Raw genomic sequence first — 20,182 nt, 5'->3', positions numbered from 1 at the left:
TCGGTAGCCGATGTGAGCAAGACCTTTAAACAGGTCAACATTCACAAAGCCGCGGGGCCAGATGGATTACCAGGACGTGTACTCAAAGCATGCATGGACAAACTAGCAAGTGTCTTCACTGACATTTTCAACATCTCCCTGACCGAGTCTGTAATACCTACATGTTTCAAGCAGACCACCATAGTCCCTGTGCCCAAGGAAGTGAAGGTAACCTGCCTAAATGATTACCGCCCCGTAGTACTCACGTCGGTAGCCATGAAGTGCTTTGAAAGGCTGGTCATGGCTCACATCAACAGCATCCTCCTGGATACCCTAGACCCACTCCAATTCGCATACCGCCCCAACAGATCCACAGATGACGCAATCTTAATCGCACTCCACACTGCCCTTTCCCACCTGGACAAAAGGAACACCTATGTGAGAATGCTGTTCATTGACTACAGCTCAGCGTTCAACTAAGCTAAGGACCCTGGGACTAAACACCTCCCTCTGCAACTGGATCCTGGACTTCCTGACGGGCCGCCCCCAGGTGGTAAGGGTAGGCAACAACACGTCTGCCCACGCTGATCCTCTGCACTGGGGCCCTCAGGGGTGTGTACTTAGTTCCCTCCTGTACTCCCTGTTCACCACGACTCGTGGCCAAACACGACTTCAACACCATCATTAAGTTCGCTGACGACACAACAGTGGTAGGCCTGATCACCGACAACAATGAGAAAGCCTATAGGAAGGAGGTCAGAGAACTGCAGTGTGTGCCAGGACAACGACCTTCTCCCAATGGGAGCAAGACAAAGGAGCTGATCGTGGACTACAGGAAAAGGCGGGCGAACAGGCCCCATTAACATCAATGGGGCTGTAGTGGAGGCGGGTCAAGAGTTTCAAGTTCCTGTGGTGTCCACATCACCCACGATCTATCATGGTCCAAACACACCAAGACAGTTGTGAAGAGGGCATGACAAAACCTTTCCCCTCAAAGATACAAAAAAGATTTGGCATGGGTCACCAGATCCTAAAAAAGTTATACAGCTGCACCCATCGAGAGCATCCTGACCAGTTGCATCACCGCCTGGTATGGCAACTGCTCGGCATCTGACCGTAAGGCGCTACCAGGGTAGTGCGTACGGGCCCAGTACATCACTGGGGCCAAGCTTCCTGCAATCTAGGACCTATATAATAGGGGGTCAGAGGAAAGGCCATAAAATTGTCAGAGACTCCAGTCACCCAAGTCATAGACTTTTTTCTCTTCTACCGCACGGCAAGTGGTGCCGGAGCGCCAAGTCTGGACCAAAAGGCTCCTTAAACAGCTTCTACCCCCAAGCCAGTAGACTGCTGAACAATTAATCAAATGGCCACCGGACTATTACATGACCCCCCCCCCCCCCTATTTGTTTTGTACACTGCTGCTACTCGCTGTTTTTATTATCTATGCATTGTCACCCTACCTACATGTACAAATGACCTCTAACCTGTACCCCCGCACACTGACTCGGTACCGGTACCCCCTGTATATAAACTTGTTATTGTTATGTTATTGTGTTACTTTTTATAATTTTTTTCTTTCGTTTATTTGTTAAATATTTTCTTAACTCTTCATGAACTGCACTGTTGGTTAATAAGGGCTTGTAAGTAAGCATTTCACGGTAAGGTCTCCACTTGTTGTATTCAGCGCATGTGACAAATAAAGTTTGATTTGATTTGAATTAAATTACCTGCTGGGATGTGGGTACGCAGACCTCGAGCCTCTCCTGATGAGTTCAGATTTTTTGTGGCCCCCACCCCAATCAAAGTTGCCCATCCCTGATATAAATGGATATGAAACGCATTATGATGTCATAATAAAGTAATGATGCTCACAAAATGAACTCATTATGTCATCCCACAACTACACTGTAATAATGTCATTATATTGGGATGTCATGATGTCAACAATTTATGGCATTAGGTAATCAATATGCAATAATCTATGATGTCATAAATATGTCTACTGAAAAACCTTCCCATTATGTTATCATATTGAACTAATATGAAGTGGAACAATCTATTCACCTATGTTACACCATTATTAAGCACAACTATCTTAAAGTGAAAATAAACATTTTACTCTTACCCTATTCAATTTTCAGATAAGGGGGACTGATCTCTCACCTTTCATATTGATAGTTGACCATTTAACCCATATATCATCAGCATTTAGAAGATAGTGGTTGATAAAACGTGTATGTACATACAACCTGAGCTTTGTATAACTACTCACCGGGTCATGAATTGACCTTTAACATGTTTTATTGTGAGCATGAGTAGAAATATGAGTAGAAACATGAGTGGAAATATCTTAGAAGGTATCCAGTTTCTTCAGGAAGGTAGCAGTGCACTCAGAGAAATTCAAGTAAACAAAAAAAACAGACAAAAGGAAATGACAGTTTGACCTGATTAAAGGGATAATTCAAGATTTTGGCAATTAGGCCCTTTATCTATTTCCCCAGAGTCAAATGAACTCGTGTTTACCATTGCCAAAATACAGAAGTATCCCTTTAAGGATCAAGTGAGACGTTTCTTTTCCCTGGTGAAATAAAATGTGTGATTTGAGTGCTCCATAGATAGTTTTAGACTTCCTGTCATTGCTCTAATGCTAGTTAGCAACTTCCTTCAAACTGCACGCAGAGATATAAAAGTCATATCCACAAGTTCATCTGATTTTGACATCATCCTTTTAGGATGTGTGCCAATTAACTGTCAGTAAACCAACAGACACACACACACCCCGGAATTCGTAGGCTCATTCACACAGTGCACAAGTATATTTTCCAAGCATGGATGACCTGGGTGAGTATTTCTTACTCTGCTTCTGTTGTGATTATTAAATATAAAACAAAATGCAATAGATTAAACTATAAGGGAATACACATTGACAGGTTTGAGCACAAATAAGTTTAAAAAATGAAGTTGCTCAGGAGGTGTACATGAACATGTTTTATGGTGTGTGCTGAATTAATGCTTGCCTTGCATTACATTGGTCATGCTGAACATGTCATGTGTTCTATCATACCTATTTAAATTGTATTTTTGATGATATGATTGTCAAAGTAAATTCACAGTGAATCACAAAAGGTTATCTCTGTTGAGAGACAGATGAATTTTTGACGTTGTTGACGGAAGTCACTCACATAATTCCGTTCCACTACCAACTAAATTGTGAAGCCAGTGGATAGCGATTATTATTAATATAAGTGTCTGTTTTTAATAGAAGAATTTGTTTTTCTTCGATTTTTTTTATTGATTTGTGCTCCACCAGTGTATTTATGATTTACTTATGAAGAACTTATAATAAAATGTCTTAAAATTAACACAATTACTTAATAGTTATATGTAACATTCCCTTCCATACAGATTATGTATGAGTTAAGAGCAACACTGTTAGTCATAGAGGGTTGCATCAGTTTCAAAAGTGTCACTTTTAGTGTGAAGATATTGTCTGTAACTATAGCATCTCTTCCACCACTTCCTCAGGAAGAAGCACTGTGTGCAGCAACCACAGCAGATCAATGGGTGCACCTTGCAATCTGCAAGAGGTGACCGTAATGAGGCACTGCAGTTTATCTCAGAGGAATTCTGTTAGAAATGCCTTTTCTGAATTATAGTACCTACCATATCATGTGTGTTTGTTACGGACCTTTTCCTAGAGGAGTTGGCTTTCAACTCAACTGGTCCAGAGTCGGCTCCTCTGAAGAAAGAAAGTGATACAGCCAACACATATGGACAGGTAACGATAAAGTCACCTCTAGCAGTTGTTGTTTAGTCTTTTGTCCAATTACTTCAACTGGATGTATTTTCTAGCCATATGTGTTAAGTGGCATTTCCTGCAGGTCCCAAACGTGTGTTCTGTTGGTCTCCATCCAAGGAAAGGAAAGGAGCCAGATAGCACCAATGTATACAGGTCAGCCACTGGTATGTCAGCCCATAGATAGCCATACGTAATGACACTGGGTGAGACCATACAGATAGAGCTGAGACTCAGATTCATAATCACCACAGATTTAAGTAATTGTCCAGTGTCCACTGTATACCAGTGGACACTGTGGTTTGCTCTGTGTGTTTGTCAGTGAGTTACCAGCTCCAATGGAGGCCGGTCTGCTGAGCCCTCGCTCTGCTTCCAGAGAGCTGGACTCCATAATGGATGAATTGCTGCTTGACCTGGAGATGGGGGTGAGGAAATATCTATCAGTGAATAAATACACTGTTGCTCAGAGCATGAACAGAGGATGACTGTGTATTTCAGTGAAGTTGACCTGATCTGACAGCAGAGGGCAGTATAAGCAAGCTAAACAAATATCGGAAACTTKAGTACTACTAGTGCCACCAACATTAATTTCATTTTCATTTTTCATTCATGTATATGAATGGATGCAAGTCTGTTTTGTGGACACAGATTTTTCTCATCTTTAGCTGCCAGACGCTTATCCTCCCTCAACCCCACCACCGCTTGTCCAGAAGTCAGTCAAAAAGAAACAGATTGGAGAAAAGAAAGAAATGGATGACACACAAGTGAAAGAAGAGAGCACAAACAGCCCAAAGACTTCTGATCTGGAGCGCAAGGCGTCAACACAGAGAAAAACAGACACCATAGATGACCTTCTGGGAGGCCTGAGCTCTGATATGGAGAAGATGGGTGTACACACCACGGCCAAGGGTCACTGTGCTTCTTGTGGAAAGGTCATTGTGGGAAAGGTAAACAGCTTGAGCTGCCAAAGAAATGACAAAATCCTGCTTTCAAAATAGCAGTATAGGCGAAGATGATCAATCGAAAGTACCATTGCCAGTATGTGAAACAACCCACTGGGCACAAACTGGTTGAATCAATGTTGTTTCCACTTCATTTCATAAAAATTATGTTGAACCAACGTGGAATAGACGTTGAGTTGATGTCTATGCCAAGTGGGAATATAGTATCACTTTTTCTTTCTATCATTCTGCAGATGATCACAGCCCTGGGCCAGGTGTGGCACCGAGAACACTTTGTTTGTGTGGTTTGTATGGCGGAGCTGGGCACCATTGGCTTCTTTGAGAGGGAGGGGAAGGCCTACTGTGAGAAAGACTACCAGCATCTCTTTTCACCCTGCTGTAGTTACTGCAAGGGCCCCATTCTGAAGGTACACCACCTCTTTGGATTGGACAGTATCCCCATTATCTAACTCTGCACAAAACCAACTCACCACCTCTCTAGATCTGTTAAGTTGTTGTTGGGTTTACCTCACCGCATGCTGGGCTCTTTGACCTCTCGCTCAGAACATCCTGACAGCGATGGACTGCACCTGGCACCCTGAGCACTTCTTCTGTTCCCACTGTGGGGAGCGCTTTGGGCCTGAAGGTGAGGGAGCACACATCTATCTGCCAGATAACACCACAACCACTACAGTTCCCTACAGGGTAACATAAGTTATAGACCACAGTGTGACAGAGAACACTCTCCTCTCTTTGCGTGTGTGTCCTTTGATGTGCCATAGGTTTTCTGGAGAAGGACGGGAAGCCGTACTGCCACAGAGACTTTTACCATCTCTTTGCTCCAAAGTGCTCTGGCTGCGGAGAGCCTGTGAAAGAGAACTTCCTGACTGCAGCCAACGGCACCTGGCATCCCAACTGCTTCGTCTGCTCAGTGAGTCTCTCACCACAGATCACATGGCTTCGGCTTAGAAACTTCTGCCATTACTCAAACAATACGTTTTGAACAGCCAACAGCCACAATACATCATTGTCCTGACATTACCCATTTACCATAATCGTCCTCAATCTCCCAAAAAAGAGTAGGTCTACTATACCAACTAGATAGAATAAGTTTTCTCTATCCCTTTCTAACAAGGACTGTCTGAAGCCCTTCACCGATGGTTGTTTCCTGGAGCTGGATGGTCGTCCCCTGTGCTCTTTGCACTTCCACTCCCGCCAGGGTACACTGTGTGGGGGCTGTGGAGAGCCCATCTCTGGGTGCTGCATCTCAGCTATGGAGCGCAAGTTCCACCCTGAGCACTTTGTGTGTGCTTTCTGTCTGAGGAAACTCAGTCAGGGAGTATTCAAGGAGCAGACAGGGAAACCCTACTGCTCAGCCTGCCACACCAAACTGTTTGTGTGAGACTTATACTGTAATAATACCCGGTTAATATGTAAGGTAATCAATTAACCTGAAAAAAGTCCTACTTACAAAGTATGTTGGAAATCCCACACAAATAATCTAGGCAATATCTGCATAGAAATCTAAAAATATACGATTAATTGAATCTCTTTGTGTTCCTTGCTGTTTTGCATGTGATACACACTGTGTACAACACATTTGGAACACTTTCCATGAAATAGAAGGACCAGATGAATCCAGGTGAAAGTGATGATCCCTTATTGATGTCACTTCAATCAGTGTAAATGAAGGGGAGGAGACAGGCCCCTAGAGTCGATTGACTCACATAATATAACATAATTCAAAATTCCCATCAAAATCCTTCAGTTTAAACTAGAGATATCTTTTACATTGGATGCGTCTCAATCCACCACATGCGCAAATGTCGCACTTCCGCATCTGCGGTGAAATGTGGCTGAGCTAGAGCGGTGTTTGTCTGGAATGAATAGGTGTGTCCAAACTTTTGACTGGTACAGTATATATATATTTCCTGAGCTTTCTTATATAGGACAAACGCTTCAAAAACCATGTTTCTTATTATTTACTGTTTGACTGTATTTTTGCCATTTATGAATGTGTTATTCAATGTGTTTCTGTGGGCTATAGTAGTAGGGCCAAATTAAATATTTTATCAAATAATTTTTGTTTATTTGTTTATTCCATATGTCAGTTTAGAACCTTCTTTATTAAAGAAGGATTTACAAGCCTTGAGTTAATTGAGACATGGGTTGTGTATATGTGCCATTCAAAGGGTGAATGGACAAGACAAAAGATTTAAGTGCCTTTGAACATGGTATGATAGAAGGTGCCAGGCGTCTGTGTGTCAAGAGCTGCAACGCTGCTGAGATTTTCATTCTCAACAGTTTCCCATGTGTATCAAGAATGGTCCACCACCCAAAGGACATTCCGTCAACTCAACACTTTTGTGGGAGGCATTGGAGTCAAAATGGGCCAGCATCCCTGTGGAACGCTTTCGACACCTTGTAGAATCCATGCCCTAACGAATTGGAATGTTCTGAAGGGCAAAAGGGCAAAGAAGGTGTTCCTACTGTTTGGTACACTCAGTGTATAACCACGTATTTGTGACAATGAACAGAAGTGTGGGAACAGAGTGAGATAAATGGTTTAGAATAAGCTTACCAAGGAAAAGAGTTACCATCTGAATACCTCATTGACATCTAGTAACATAAAACAACCGAATAGAGTACATCATAAAAATACAATTTCTAATGTCTGAAACATGAAATTAAATGATACATTTGTGAACTTTGGATCACTTTATCATGTTTGAATTAATTTATTATGATCACAAAACATTTAAAGATGGAGAAAGAATAACAGCAATCAACCGAATCCAGTTGAGTTTTTCCTGGAGGAAGAAAAACCCCATGGGTTTCATAAAGATATCCTCAGGGCCACGGGTTGGCAGACGGGTGATCCATGCTGGCAGAGCTGAGGCTGCTTTTCCGACTGTAGTTTATCAAGAGACTTCTCTATGGCTCTGACAGATTAAATTGGCATATTCTCTCTGGTAACAAGTTACATATCTAGCCCTGGACTGAACACTTATCCTGGCATACCGCAGGTTTAGAAGAATTCTCCACACTGACCCTTCTATTGCAGTCCATGAGAGATTGATGAAGGTGATGAAACTAATAGCGAAGGTTCCAGGAGAAGCTTTAACAACAACAGTGAGCACCCGCATAGTACTTAACTTAAGTTCCACAGCCAGGGTGCAATATGATGTAATAGTGAGGCCCTACAAAGTAGGGACTTCTCTGCTGAAGTATAGGACTACTGGCTGTGTGCAGGCAGTGTGTCAGTGGACATTGAGGAGGGGATAAATCATGTTGTCATCAGCACATTAGATGACAAGTCTCCTGGTCTACAACCCTGGATTAATGTGGGCTGCTGTCACAACATACTACTGTGCCTGGCCAAGCCCTCTGCTCTGTTTGCTACTGTAGCTCTCTCTCACATGAGTGCTAAGCCTTGCTTAACACACCATTTCCTGTATAAAAGCTTTTCATAGCTGTAAACTTATTGGTCAGCTTAAATTTAGATTTCAGTGAAAAACCTCTGACATACACGCTGACACTAATCCTGGCTGTGATTCAAGATGGCGCTGATAGAGATGGTAGCTTCTAGTCCTTAGGAAACTGCAGTATTTCGTTTTTTATGTATTATTTCTTACATTGTTAGCCCAGAAAACCTTAACTGTTATTACAATTAACCGGGAAGAACTATTGGATATCAGAGAGACGTCAACTTACCAGCACAACCAGCACTACGTCTAGGAATGCGACTTTCCCAAAGCGGATCCTTTGTCTGCACCTCCCAGGGCACTTGAACTGATTCCAGAGGCCGACCCAAAACAACGCCGCCGGAGGAGAGGGTGACGGAGCGGTCTTCTAGTGAGGCTTCGGATGCGCACACACCACCCACCGCTTCCGAGTATATTATTCGCTAATGTCCATTCACTAGTTAACAAAGTCGACAAAGTCAGGGCAAGAGTTGCTTTCCAAAGAGATATTGTCAGACTCGAGTCACAAATATGATGACTTGCAACTCGACTTTGACACCAATGACTCGTGACTTGACTTGGACTTGAGCCTTTTGACTTGACCTGACTTGATACCCTCCCTGAGCCCAAATATAAAAAATTATGGTATTAAAGAAAGTGTGCAGCGCATCAACTCTTCATTTAACGGATTACAGTTTGAATCGGACAGAAGCCAATCAAATTGTGCCAGCTGAGAAAAAGTTGTGAGTGGCAGTGCAGAAGAACATTGGCGGGTGAATTCAGATGGAGCCCTTGGAAAGATGATACCCAAAATTATTATTTTCGGATATAAAGATGACGCTGTATCAACAAAAAACGGATTGTAACTTGCAAAACATGCTGGAAGAAAATTACAGATGGAGGCGCAACAATTTCCAACTTTGTTCGACATTTGAAGCTGCACAAAGAACTGGCTAGGCAGTTGGTAGCCTAAATCCTGCCTGATGTTACTGCTGTTCCTAAAACCATTGACATACGTTAGCCTACTGTAACCACACAGAGAGTGTGTGTGTTAAGGTCGGGCAATTGTGTACAAGCCTACATCGCCCGATTGTGCCCCATAGCAATCCTCAATAGTCGATCACTATTGGGGGGGTCTTTCTCATGGCTACCCATGTATTTCCATGGAAATATATAGTTTATTTGGAAAGTAATAAATATCTAGATATTTTTAAAAGCATTCATGATTTGCGTAAATGTAACATACTAACTATTACTCTTGTTAAAAATATGAAATGGTATTACATTTGGTGAAGAGCACATTATGACTTGTTTAGGACTCGAAACTCAAAGTTTAGGACTTGAGACTTGACTTGCCACTTGACTTGGGACTTGAGTGCTAAGTCTTGAGACTTACTTGTGACTTGTAAAACAATGACTTGGTCCCACCTCTGTATCTGGGATTGTAACATACTCTGTTTCACGGAAACATGGCTAGCTGGGGACATGCTGTCTGAGTCCATACAGCCAACGGAATTTTCATCTCTCCGGTAAGAAGAAGGGCGAGGGTGTATGTTTCATGATTAACGACTCATGGTGTAATTGTAACAACATACAGGAACTCAAGTCCTTTTGTTCACCAGACCTAGAATTCCTCACAATCAAATGCCGACCTTATTATCTCCCAAGAGAACTCTCCTCGGTTATCGTCACAGTCGTGTATATCCCCCCGCAAGCAGATACCAAGATGGTCATCAAGGAACTTGTAATGGGGTCCTGTGTGTAGCTGGTGTAGAGAGTCAGGCGCAGGACAGCAGAAACGAGTAATCAACGTACTTTACTCAAAATACAAAAATACAAGGCAAATATATGAGCCCACTATAACAGACCGATTTACAAAGAACAATCACTCACAAACAAACATGGGGAACAGAGGGTTAAATAATAAACAGGTAATTGGGTGAGTGAAACCAGGTGTGTAAGACTAAGACAAAACAAATGGAAAATGAAAAGTGGATCGGCGGTGGCTAGAAGGCCGGTGACGTCGAGCGCCGAACGCCACCCGAACAAGGAGAGGGACCGACTTCGGCGGAAGTCGTGACAGAACTTCACTGGACTTTATGCAAACTGGAAACCATATATCCTGAGGCTGCATTTATTATAGCTGGGGATTTGAACAAAGCTAATTTGAGAACAAGGCTACTTAAATTCTATCAGCATATCGATTGCTGTACATGAGCAAGTAACACTGCTACTCTAACTTCCGCAATGCATACAAGGCCCTCCCCCGTCCCCCTTTTGGCAAATCTGACCATGACTCCATCTTGTTTCTCCCCTCCTATAGGTAGAAACCAAAACAGGAAGCATTGGTCTGACCAATCGGATTCCACACTTCAAGATTGCTTCGATCATGTGGACTGGGATATGTTCCGGGTAGCCTCAGATAATAACATTGATGTATACGCTGACTCGGTGAGCGAGTTTATAAGGAAGTATATAGGAGATGTTGTACCCACTGTGACTATTAAAACCTTCACTAACCAGAAACCGTTGATTGATGGCAGCATTCACGCAAAACTGAAAGCACGTACCACCGCATTTAATCATGGCAAGGTGACTGGAAATATGGCCAAAAACAAACAATGTAGTTATTCCCTCCGTAAGGCAATCAAACAAGCAAAGTGTCAGTATAGAGACAAAGTGGAGTCACAATTCAACGGCTCAAACACGAGACGTATGTGGCAGGGTCTACAGACAATCACGGATTACAAAAAGAAAACCAGCCCCGTCGCGGACATCGACGTCTTGCTTCCAGACAAAATTAACAAATTAACAATTCAGTCCTCAATTCAGGCCCGACTACCAAAGACTGTGGGCTCTCCTTCTCTGTGGCYGACGTGAGTAAAACATTGAAACGTGTTAACCCTCGCAAGGCTGCCGGTCCAGACGGCATCCCTAGCCGCGTCCTCAGAGCATGCACAGACCAGCTGGCTGATGTGTTTACAGACATAGTCAATCAATCCCTATCCCGGTCTGCTGTCCCCACATGCTTCTAGATGGCCACCATTGTTCTTGTTCCCAAGAAAGCTAAGGTAACTGAACTAAATGACTATCGCCCCGTAGCACTCACTTCTGTCATCATGAAGTGCTTTGAGAGACTAGTCAAGGATCATATCACCTCCACCCTACCTGTCACCCTAGACCCACTTCAATTTGCTTACTGCCCCGATAGGTCCACAGACGATGCAATCACCATCACACTGCACACTGCCCTATCCCATGTGGAAAGGAGGAATACCTATGTAAAAATGCTGTTCATTGACTACAGCTCAGCATTTAACACCGTAGTACCCTCCAAACTCATCATTAAGCTTGAGGCCCTGGGTCTCGACCCAGCCCTGTGCAACTGGTTCTTAGACTTCCTGACGGGCCGCCCCCAGGTGGTGATGGTAGGAAACAACATCTCCACTCCACTGATGCTCAACACTGGGGCCCCACAAGGGTGCATTCTCAGCCCTCTCCTGTACTCCCTGTTCACCCACGACTGCGTGGCCATGCACGCCTCCAACTCAATCATCAAGTTTGCAGACAATACAACAGTGGTAGGCTTGATTATCAACAATGACGAGACAGCCTACAGGGAGGAGGTGAGAGCCCTCGGAGTGTAGTGTCAGGAAAATAACCTCTCACTCAATGTCAGCAAAACAAAATAGATGATTGTGGACTTCAGGAAACAGCAAAGGGAGCACCCCCCTATCCACATCGACAGGACAGCAGTGGAGAAGGTGGAAAGTTTTAAGTTCCTCGCTGTACATATCACCGACAAACTGAAATGTTCCACGCACACAGACAGTGTGGTGAAGAAGGCGCAACAGCATCTCTTCAACCTCAGGAAGCTGAAAAAATGTGGCTTGTCACCGAAAACCCTCACTAACTTTTACAGGTGCACAATTGAGAGCATCCTGTCAGGCTGTATCACCGCCTGGTACAGCAACTGCACCGCCTACAACCGCAAGGCTCTCCAGAGGGTGGTGCGGTCTGCACAAAGCATCACCGAGGGCAAACTAGGACACCTACAACACTCAATGTCACAGGAAGGCAAAAAAGATCATCAAGGACAATAACCACCCGAGCCACTACCTGTTCACCCCGCTTCCATCCAGAAGGTGAGGTCAGTACAGGTACATCAAAGCTGGGACAGAGAGATTGAAAAACAGCTGCTATCTCAAGTCCATCAGATTGTTAAACAGCCACCACTAGCACAGAGAGGTGGCTGCCTACCTACAGACTTGATATCATTGGCCACTTGTAACGGTAGTCTTCGTCCTCCTCGTCTGAGGAGTAAGAAATGTCGGACCAATACGCAGCGTGGTGAGTATTCATATTTATTCTAATACTTTCAAGAACGAACAAAAACAATAAACTGACAAACAACAACCAAAGACGCTACAGTCCCGAAAATGTGAACACAGGGACACACAAACAGGAACAATCACCCACAAAACACACTACAAAACAGGCTACCTAAATATGGTTCCCAATCAGAGACAATGACTAACACCTGCCTCTGATTGAGAACCATATCAGGCCAAACGACAAACCCAACATAGAAACACAAAACATAGATAACCCACCCAACTCACGCCCTGACCATACTAAAACAAAGAAAATACAAAAGAACTATGGTCAGAACGTGACACCACTTTAATAAATGGAACACTAGTCACTTTAGTAATGCCACTTTAAGAATGTTTACATATCTCACATTACTCATCTCATATGTATGTAATGTATACTGTATCCTTCACTATCTATTCTTTACTATCTATTGCATCTTAGCCGTTCTGTCACTGCTCATCCATATATTTTATACTTATATTCTTATCCCATTCCTTTACTAGATTGTGTGTATTAGGTTTTGTTGTGGAATTGTTAGATATTACCTGTTAGATACTGCTACACTGTCAGATCTAGAAGCATAAGCATTTCGCTACACTCACAATAACATCTGCTAACCATGTTTATGTGACCAATAACATTTGATTTGATTTGATTTGGCTGTGGTGTCAGGACTTTTTGACCAGACAGCAATGAAGAAAGTCTCAAACAACATTAAAACAGAAATTAAGATCTAGACGAAACAGGCCAAGAATACACAAGAACATTTCATACTTGAAGGGGCGTGATCCAACAGAGAGAAAGTGGACAGAAAAAGGTTCTTGGGCCAAAATAAACCAAGCGAACATGAAATGTGAGCGGTGGCTCTTCTAAAAGGCGGTGAATAAAGGGCTGTCTGGGGATGCTGGGGGGTTTGTAACTCAGGTGACATTTACTGCTGTGTAACGAGGTAACAGAGACCCGTGGAGTGCACTGGGGCATGGATACTGAGCTGGGCTGGGGGCTGGGGGGAGAAGGCCAGGGTATGAGGACGAGGGCAATAGGGAGAGTTACCCCAGTGTGACACTGAAACCCTACCCTCACCTCAAACTGCCTGTGGCCCCTGTGTCACCCCACTGGGGGTAGGGGGGTACCCAGACAGGCACAGTCCCACTATGGATCACAACCAGGGGAGGGTGGCCCTYTACCTTGTAATCCTTGAGTTGACATGTACCCTCAATGAACATTTCAGCCAATAACTGCCTAATACACTTCAGTTAATCAGCTCGACAGCCAGCAGACCCCTACAATGGCCATGTATCTATTCACACATGTAGATGACAGCTTAGTTATGTTTATTAAACCCCCTAAGGTCTGTGTCCGCGCCCCCGTACTAATCCAATTAGCTTAATAAAAGAATCCCCATAACAATCTGTCAGTTTAAACTAGAGATATCCGTTTTTTGCATTGGATTAATCTCAATTGACCGCATCCGCTCATGTCGCACTTTCACATCTGAGGTGAAAGGTGACTCTTCTCACAAAATCATCTGTAGCAACCAAACGGTTTGGCCTAAAAAACTATTATGACCTCTCTATGGAAAGATGACACTCTCACGAATACGATGGTGTTCTCCCCCACAAGCGTCTTGGGACTCGTCTGAAGTCAGTACAGCCGATCTCCCAACTTCTGTCTGTAGCCTCCCAACAGTTTGCTGTAGGACGCCCACAGGCCTCACAAGACTCATCTGAAAGTCTCCAGGTACCAGTTGAAAAAATGAATAGAAGTATATATGGAGACTATTAAGTACCAAAAATAAGTGGTTAAATACATGTAAAAAAAGTACAAATGTTTCCTGATCTTTCTTATATCTCTCAGATATAGGACCGACACTTCAGAAAAAACAAACAACTGCTGTTCAATGTAGTGAATCTGTTATCCAATAAGTTTGAATGGGCTAATAGCAGTAAGGCCAAATAAAATGTTTAATTAAATAAAACATTTGATGCTTCAAGGGGTCTTAAAATTCTAAATCAAACAGCAAAATTATCCTTTGTATGACCTTCTTTAAACAATTCTGTATAGTTTAGTACAATTTCAAACAGACAAAATGGCGGAAAGATAGGCTCACAATAACTGGTGATGAGTCCTCAGACTACAGTACTAACGCTTCTTCTTCACAGTTGATTTACCTCTGTGTGTGTCTGAGTGAGCATTATGGGTATGGAATTAGTAGCCTGCTGTCAGACACAGTCATGATTAATTGGGGAGCAGAAAAAATGAAATATGTTGCCAACCACAATAATGGCCCTGGTGTACATTTTAAGCACAAATAGGCCGGTATCCATGGCTTCCCTGGTCAGCATAACCGACTTTCATAAATAACCAAATTAGCACAGCTTCAGTGCTCAGCTTGAACCCAGGCACTGGTGATGCAGAGTAATCTGTTATTCTAACTCACCAAACAGAGAAAAAACCTGTGAAGTTATTCACTTCAATAAACGGAGACCATTTTAACAAGACTCAATGGTCCATGTGTTTCAAAGTCCCTAAATGTTAAAACATTAACTTGCATTATCTTACACTGAGAAATACATTTAATTTGACTGAAGCAAGGGTAAGTAATGAGGATATTGGTTTACAAGGTGGTCCTTGGTATGTATGTCAGACTCCATGTCTATTTTTGAGGGGTCAGTGTTCCTGGAGTTGTGAATAGATGTGTTTTTTAAGTGAACAGGAAAAGTGACAATTTCAACACCCCTATAATTACTTCCACAGTAACACGGAGGGTGACTTAGCAGCAGGGAAGTTAATTAGGCCAGTGTATTCACGCTGGGGCCAGGCCAATCCTGGTCCCTCTGGGCTGTGGGCTGGCTGTGTTTGGTTTGGCTCAGTGCTGCTGGGCTGGTGGAGGTTGCAGGTATCACACCTGATTAATGACTGGCTCCTCTGTCCTCAGGCACTTCCTGTTGTCCTTGGCTGAGCCTCCTCGATCTGCTCTCTTCTCTCACTTTATAACACACATTGACGCACACGTGCACGGACGCATACACACACTGACACATGTACACACATGCAACTACACTTGAAACTTTAGTAATGTGTTATTCATGTGTTGTAATCAATTTCATGAACGTGTTGTACATATCATCGTGTGCATTTTTGACCTGCTGTGTGTCTTTTACATTCCTCTATGTGTGACCTCGGTGTCTAGTGTTATAGGGGTTAAATGGGTTAATGGAATCAGTGGAGCGCTCGCTTGGGAAACATTGAGGGAGGTTCTCATAACAGCCTCCAAACTCATTCCTCCATTCCCCATCTCAGCGCCTCGGTCTCATCTTTCTCCCAAAAGTCTCAGCTAGCCATAGTGTTTCCCCTCACCAAGATTCCCCCTATCAGCCTGAGAGAGAAAAAGAGAGAGAGAGAGAGAGAGAGGGTGAGAGAACAAAAGACGTGAGAGAAACTAGATAGAGAGCGAGAGAGAGAAAGATTTWAAAAAAGAGAGAGACAGAGACAGAGAGAGTGAGAGAGCGAGAGAGAGCTGCCTAGTCATCTGTGTGGCCCACAAAAGGGACTGACCAGAGCACACACTAAATTCTTCTGTTTGTCGGCTTCCAGTGTCAAGAAGATAAATGGTTCATTATACCATTTATATGAGTGGGTGTGAGGACTGTATGAGAATATGTGAATTGCTGACTATGTTCAACTATATTTGTGTATGTTTTGAATCATGGCTGGGACAAGGTCTGGAGCTGTGGCTGAAGTCTAGATGTGGATGGGGCTGGGGCTAGGCCTGGGCCATTTGCAGAGGCAGGGTATAGCCTCTGGAGTGGGTTGAGACCAGATCATTATGAGATTTGTTTTAAAGAGGGATGGTTAACCACATAACGGCCCTGCTGACGGAGAGTTGAATGGCCTCCTGGGTTTGGGGAGGCTCAACGAGGCACTGGGTGATAAATCACAGACACTGCAGGAGGAGACCACAGGGCCAGCCTTCCTTTACCATGCATTTTAGCAGGCCTGCCTTAGAAAACACTGGGCTACACACACACACACACACACACACACACACACACACACACAATAATTCAATTTCCAGCCACACTAATTCCATTTCCAGCACCTCAGCCTGTATTTGACATAACATCCATTCAATTTTAACGAGACAATCCAGGTTTACAGTAATGTGCTGAAGGACATATCAGCTAGTATTCCATACCAAAGGATTTTATTAATCACTAATCCTCCTTCTATGCCTTACTGTGACACTCTGTCAGATCCATGGAACCATCCCACACTATAAACAGATATCCTTGTCTGTCTGTTGGATAAAATATCTCAGTGGTGAAGGACAATGTGTTTTTTTTTTAAGCATAATAATGACTTAGTGGTCTGTAATTCAAAACTCCATGCATCACTTTCATCACAAGGATGACCTCTGTGATTACTATAATTCTACAAATTAGAGACATTTATGTAATGTTTATGTACCATGCTCATATGATTTTTCATCTATAGAGCCAAGATCTGATGGAGAGACATGGCTAAATTACTGATATCAAATGTTGTGTAATTTGTTCATATCTACAGTGCATTGGGAAAGTATTCAGACCCCTTCACTTTTTCCACATTCTGTTACATTACAGCCTTATTCTAAAATTGATTAAATCTTTTTTTTCTCTCATCAATTTCAACATAATACCCCATACAGTGAAAACAGTTTTTTCAGAAATGTTTGCTAATTTATTACAAATAAAAAACAGAAATACCTTATTTACATCGCTGCTGCTACTCTCTGTCGCTGCTGCTACTCTCTGTTCATCATATATGCATAGTCACTTTAACCATATCTACATGTACATACTACCTCAATCAGCCTGACTAACCGGTGTCTGTATCTGTATGTAGCCTCGCTACTTTTATAGCCTCGCTACTGTATATAGCCTGTCTTTTTACTGTTGTTTGATTTTTTTACTTGTCTATTGGTCACCTAACACCTTTTTTGCACTATTGGTTAGAGCCTGTAAGTAAGCATTTCACTGTAAGGTCTCCTCCACCTGTTGTACTCGGCGCACGTGACAAATATACTTGGATTTGATTTGATTATTCAGACCCTTTGCTATGAGACTCGAAATTGAGCTCAGGTGCATCCTGTTTCCATTGATCATCCTTGAGATGTTTATACAAATGTATTGTAGTCCACCTGTGGTAAATTCAATTCATTGGACATGATTTGGAAAGGCACACACCTGTCTATATAAGGTCCCGTGTGGCTCAGTTGGTAGAGCATGGCGCTTGCAACGCCAGGGTTGTGGGTTCATTCCCCACGGGGGGACCAGGATGAATATGTATGAACTTTCCAATTTGTAAGTCGCTCTGGATAAGAGCGTCKGCTAAATGACTTAAATGTAAATGTAAATGTCATACAATTGACAGTGCATGTCAGAGCAAAAACCAAGCAATGAGGTTGAAGGAATTGTCTGTAGAGCTCCAAGACAGGATTTTGTCGAGGCACAGATCTGGGGAAGTGTACCAAACACATCCAGCAGCTTTGAAGGTCCCCAAGAACACGGTTGCCTCCATCATTCTTCAATGGAAGAAGTTTGGAACCACCAAGACTCTTCCTAGAGCTAGCCACCCGGTCAAACTGAGCAATCGGGGGAGAAGGGCCTTGGTCAGGGAGGTGACCAAGAACCTGGTGGTCACTCTGACAGAGATCCAGAGTTCCTCTGTGGTGATCGGAGAACCTTGCAGAAGGACARCCAATCTCTGCAGCACTCCACCAATCAGGCCTTTATGGTAGAGTGGCCAGACGGAAGCCACTCCTCAGTAAAAGGCACATGACAGCCCGCTTGGAGTTTGCATATAAGGAACCTAAAGGACTCTCAGACCATGATAAACAAGATTCTCTGGTCTGATGAAAACAAGATTTAACTTTTTGGCCTGAATRCCAAGAGTCACATCTGGAGGAAATCCCACAGCATGATGCTGAGGGGATGTTTTTCAGCGTCAGGGACTGGGAGACTAGTCAGGATCGAGGGAAAGATGAACGGAGCAAAGTACAGAGAGATCCTTGATAAAAACCTGCTCAAGAGCGCTCAAGACCTCAGACTGGGGTGAAGGTTCACCTTCCAACAGGACAACGACTCTAAGCACAGAGCCAAGACAAAACAGAAGTGGCTTCGGGACAAGTCTCTAAATGTCCTTGAGTGTGCCAGCCAGAGCCCGGACTTGAACCCGATCGAACATCTCCAGAGAGACCTGAAAATAGCTGTGCAGCGACGCTCCCCATCCAACCTGACAGAGTTTGAGAGGATCTGCAGAGAAGAATGGGAGAAACTTCCTAAGTACAGGTGTGCCAAGCTTGTAGCGTCATACCCAAGAAGACTCGAGACTGTAATCGCTGCCAAAGGTGCTTCAACAATGTACTGAGTAAAGGGTGTGAATACTTATGTTAATGTGATATTTCGGGGGGGGGGGGGTTTATACAATAGCAAAAATTCAAAAAAATCAGTTTTTGCTTCGTCATTATGGGGTATTGTAAGTCAATTCATGAGGGGAAAAAACTATTTCATCCGTTTTAGAATTAGGCTGAAACGTAACAAAATGTGGAAAAAGTGAAGAGGTGTGAATACTTTCCGAATGTATACTGAACAAAAATATGAACGCAACAAGCAAAAAMAATTWAGATTTTATGGAGTTACAGTTCATATAAGGAAATCAGTCAATTGAAATAAATTCATTAGAACCTAATCTATGGATTTTACATGACTCTAAAAAGACATTGGAGGTGACTTATGGTAGAGAAATTAACATTAAATTCTCTGGTAACAGCCCTGGTGGACATTCCTGCAGTCAGCATGCCAATTGCACGCWCCCTCAAAACTTGACACATCTGTGGCATTGTGTTGTGTGACATAACTGCACATTTTAAAGTGGCCTTTTATTGTCCCCAGCACAAGGTGCACCAGTGCAATGATCATGCTGTTTAATCAGCTTCTTGATTTGCCACACCTGTCAGGTGGATGGATTCTTTTGGCAAAGGAGAAATGCTCAGTAACAGGGATGTAAACACATTTGTGCACAACATTTTAGAGAAATAAGCTTTTTGTGCGTATGAAACCTTTCTGGGATTTTCATTTCAGCTCATGAAAGATGGGATCAACACTTTACATGTTATGTATATATTTATATAAAACAGCTATTTCAAAGCTTTCATATCGAAGTCAGATACTTTCATATCTACTTGTCCTTCCTCAAAAAGCTCAATGCCGTCAGACAGTCAAAGACAGAWGCAGTCCTATTGTGCTCCACAACCTAAGTTCAACTTCACACACAGTTTGCCTGACACCAGATCCAGTTCTCCTTCCTCAAACACCATCCTCTCTTTCTTTCAGACAGACACATAGCAATAGAGCAAGCCAAGACAAACAGGAACTCTGGGATTGTTGGCATTTTTTTCTCTCCATCTTTTCCCCCTCTCTCTGGATGGTAACTGGTGGTTGGGCTCTGAAATGTTTCAACCAAACAGAGAATTCTCTGTCAGGGCTTAAAGGGGATTAAATCTCACATTACAGACTGCGATTCATATAGACTTAGAATCCAGAGTCTTCTAAACAAAATGTGGACCTGTGGTGTGGACA

The 20,182-nt window shown here is 43.1% G+C and overlaps 1 protein-coding gene across 1 annotated transcript; it reads left to right on the top strand.

Moving 5' to 3' along the window:
• Positions 1-2,810: 2,810 nt before the first annotated feature.
• LOC111975945 (leupaxin-like) lies at positions 2,811-7,431 on the top strand. Its single transcript, XM_070447412.1, has 9 exons — positions 2,811-2,823; positions 3,633-3,760; positions 3,864-3,934; positions 4,101-4,203; positions 4,444-4,725; positions 4,974-5,147; positions 5,284-5,365; positions 5,502-5,650; positions 5,855-7,431. Exons 1-9 carry the CDS (start codon positions 2,811-2,813, stop codon positions 6,119-6,121), a joined length of 1,269 nt encoding a protein of 422 aa, XP_070303513.1. The 3' UTR covers positions 6,122-7,431.
• Positions 7,432-20,182: the final 12,751 nt, after the last annotated feature.

The sequence above is a fragment of the Salvelinus sp. IW2-2015 genome, linkage group LG16 (genome assembly GCF_002910315.2).
Source record: "Salvelinus sp. IW2-2015 linkage group LG16, ASM291031v2, whole genome shotgun sequence".
Taxonomy (NCBI): domain Eukaryota; kingdom Metazoa; phylum Chordata; class Actinopteri; order Salmoniformes; family Salmonidae; genus Salvelinus; species Salvelinus sp. IW2-2015.
Note: the sequence above shows the minus strand (reverse complement) of the source record. Positions and strands in the feature narration are given on the sequence as shown.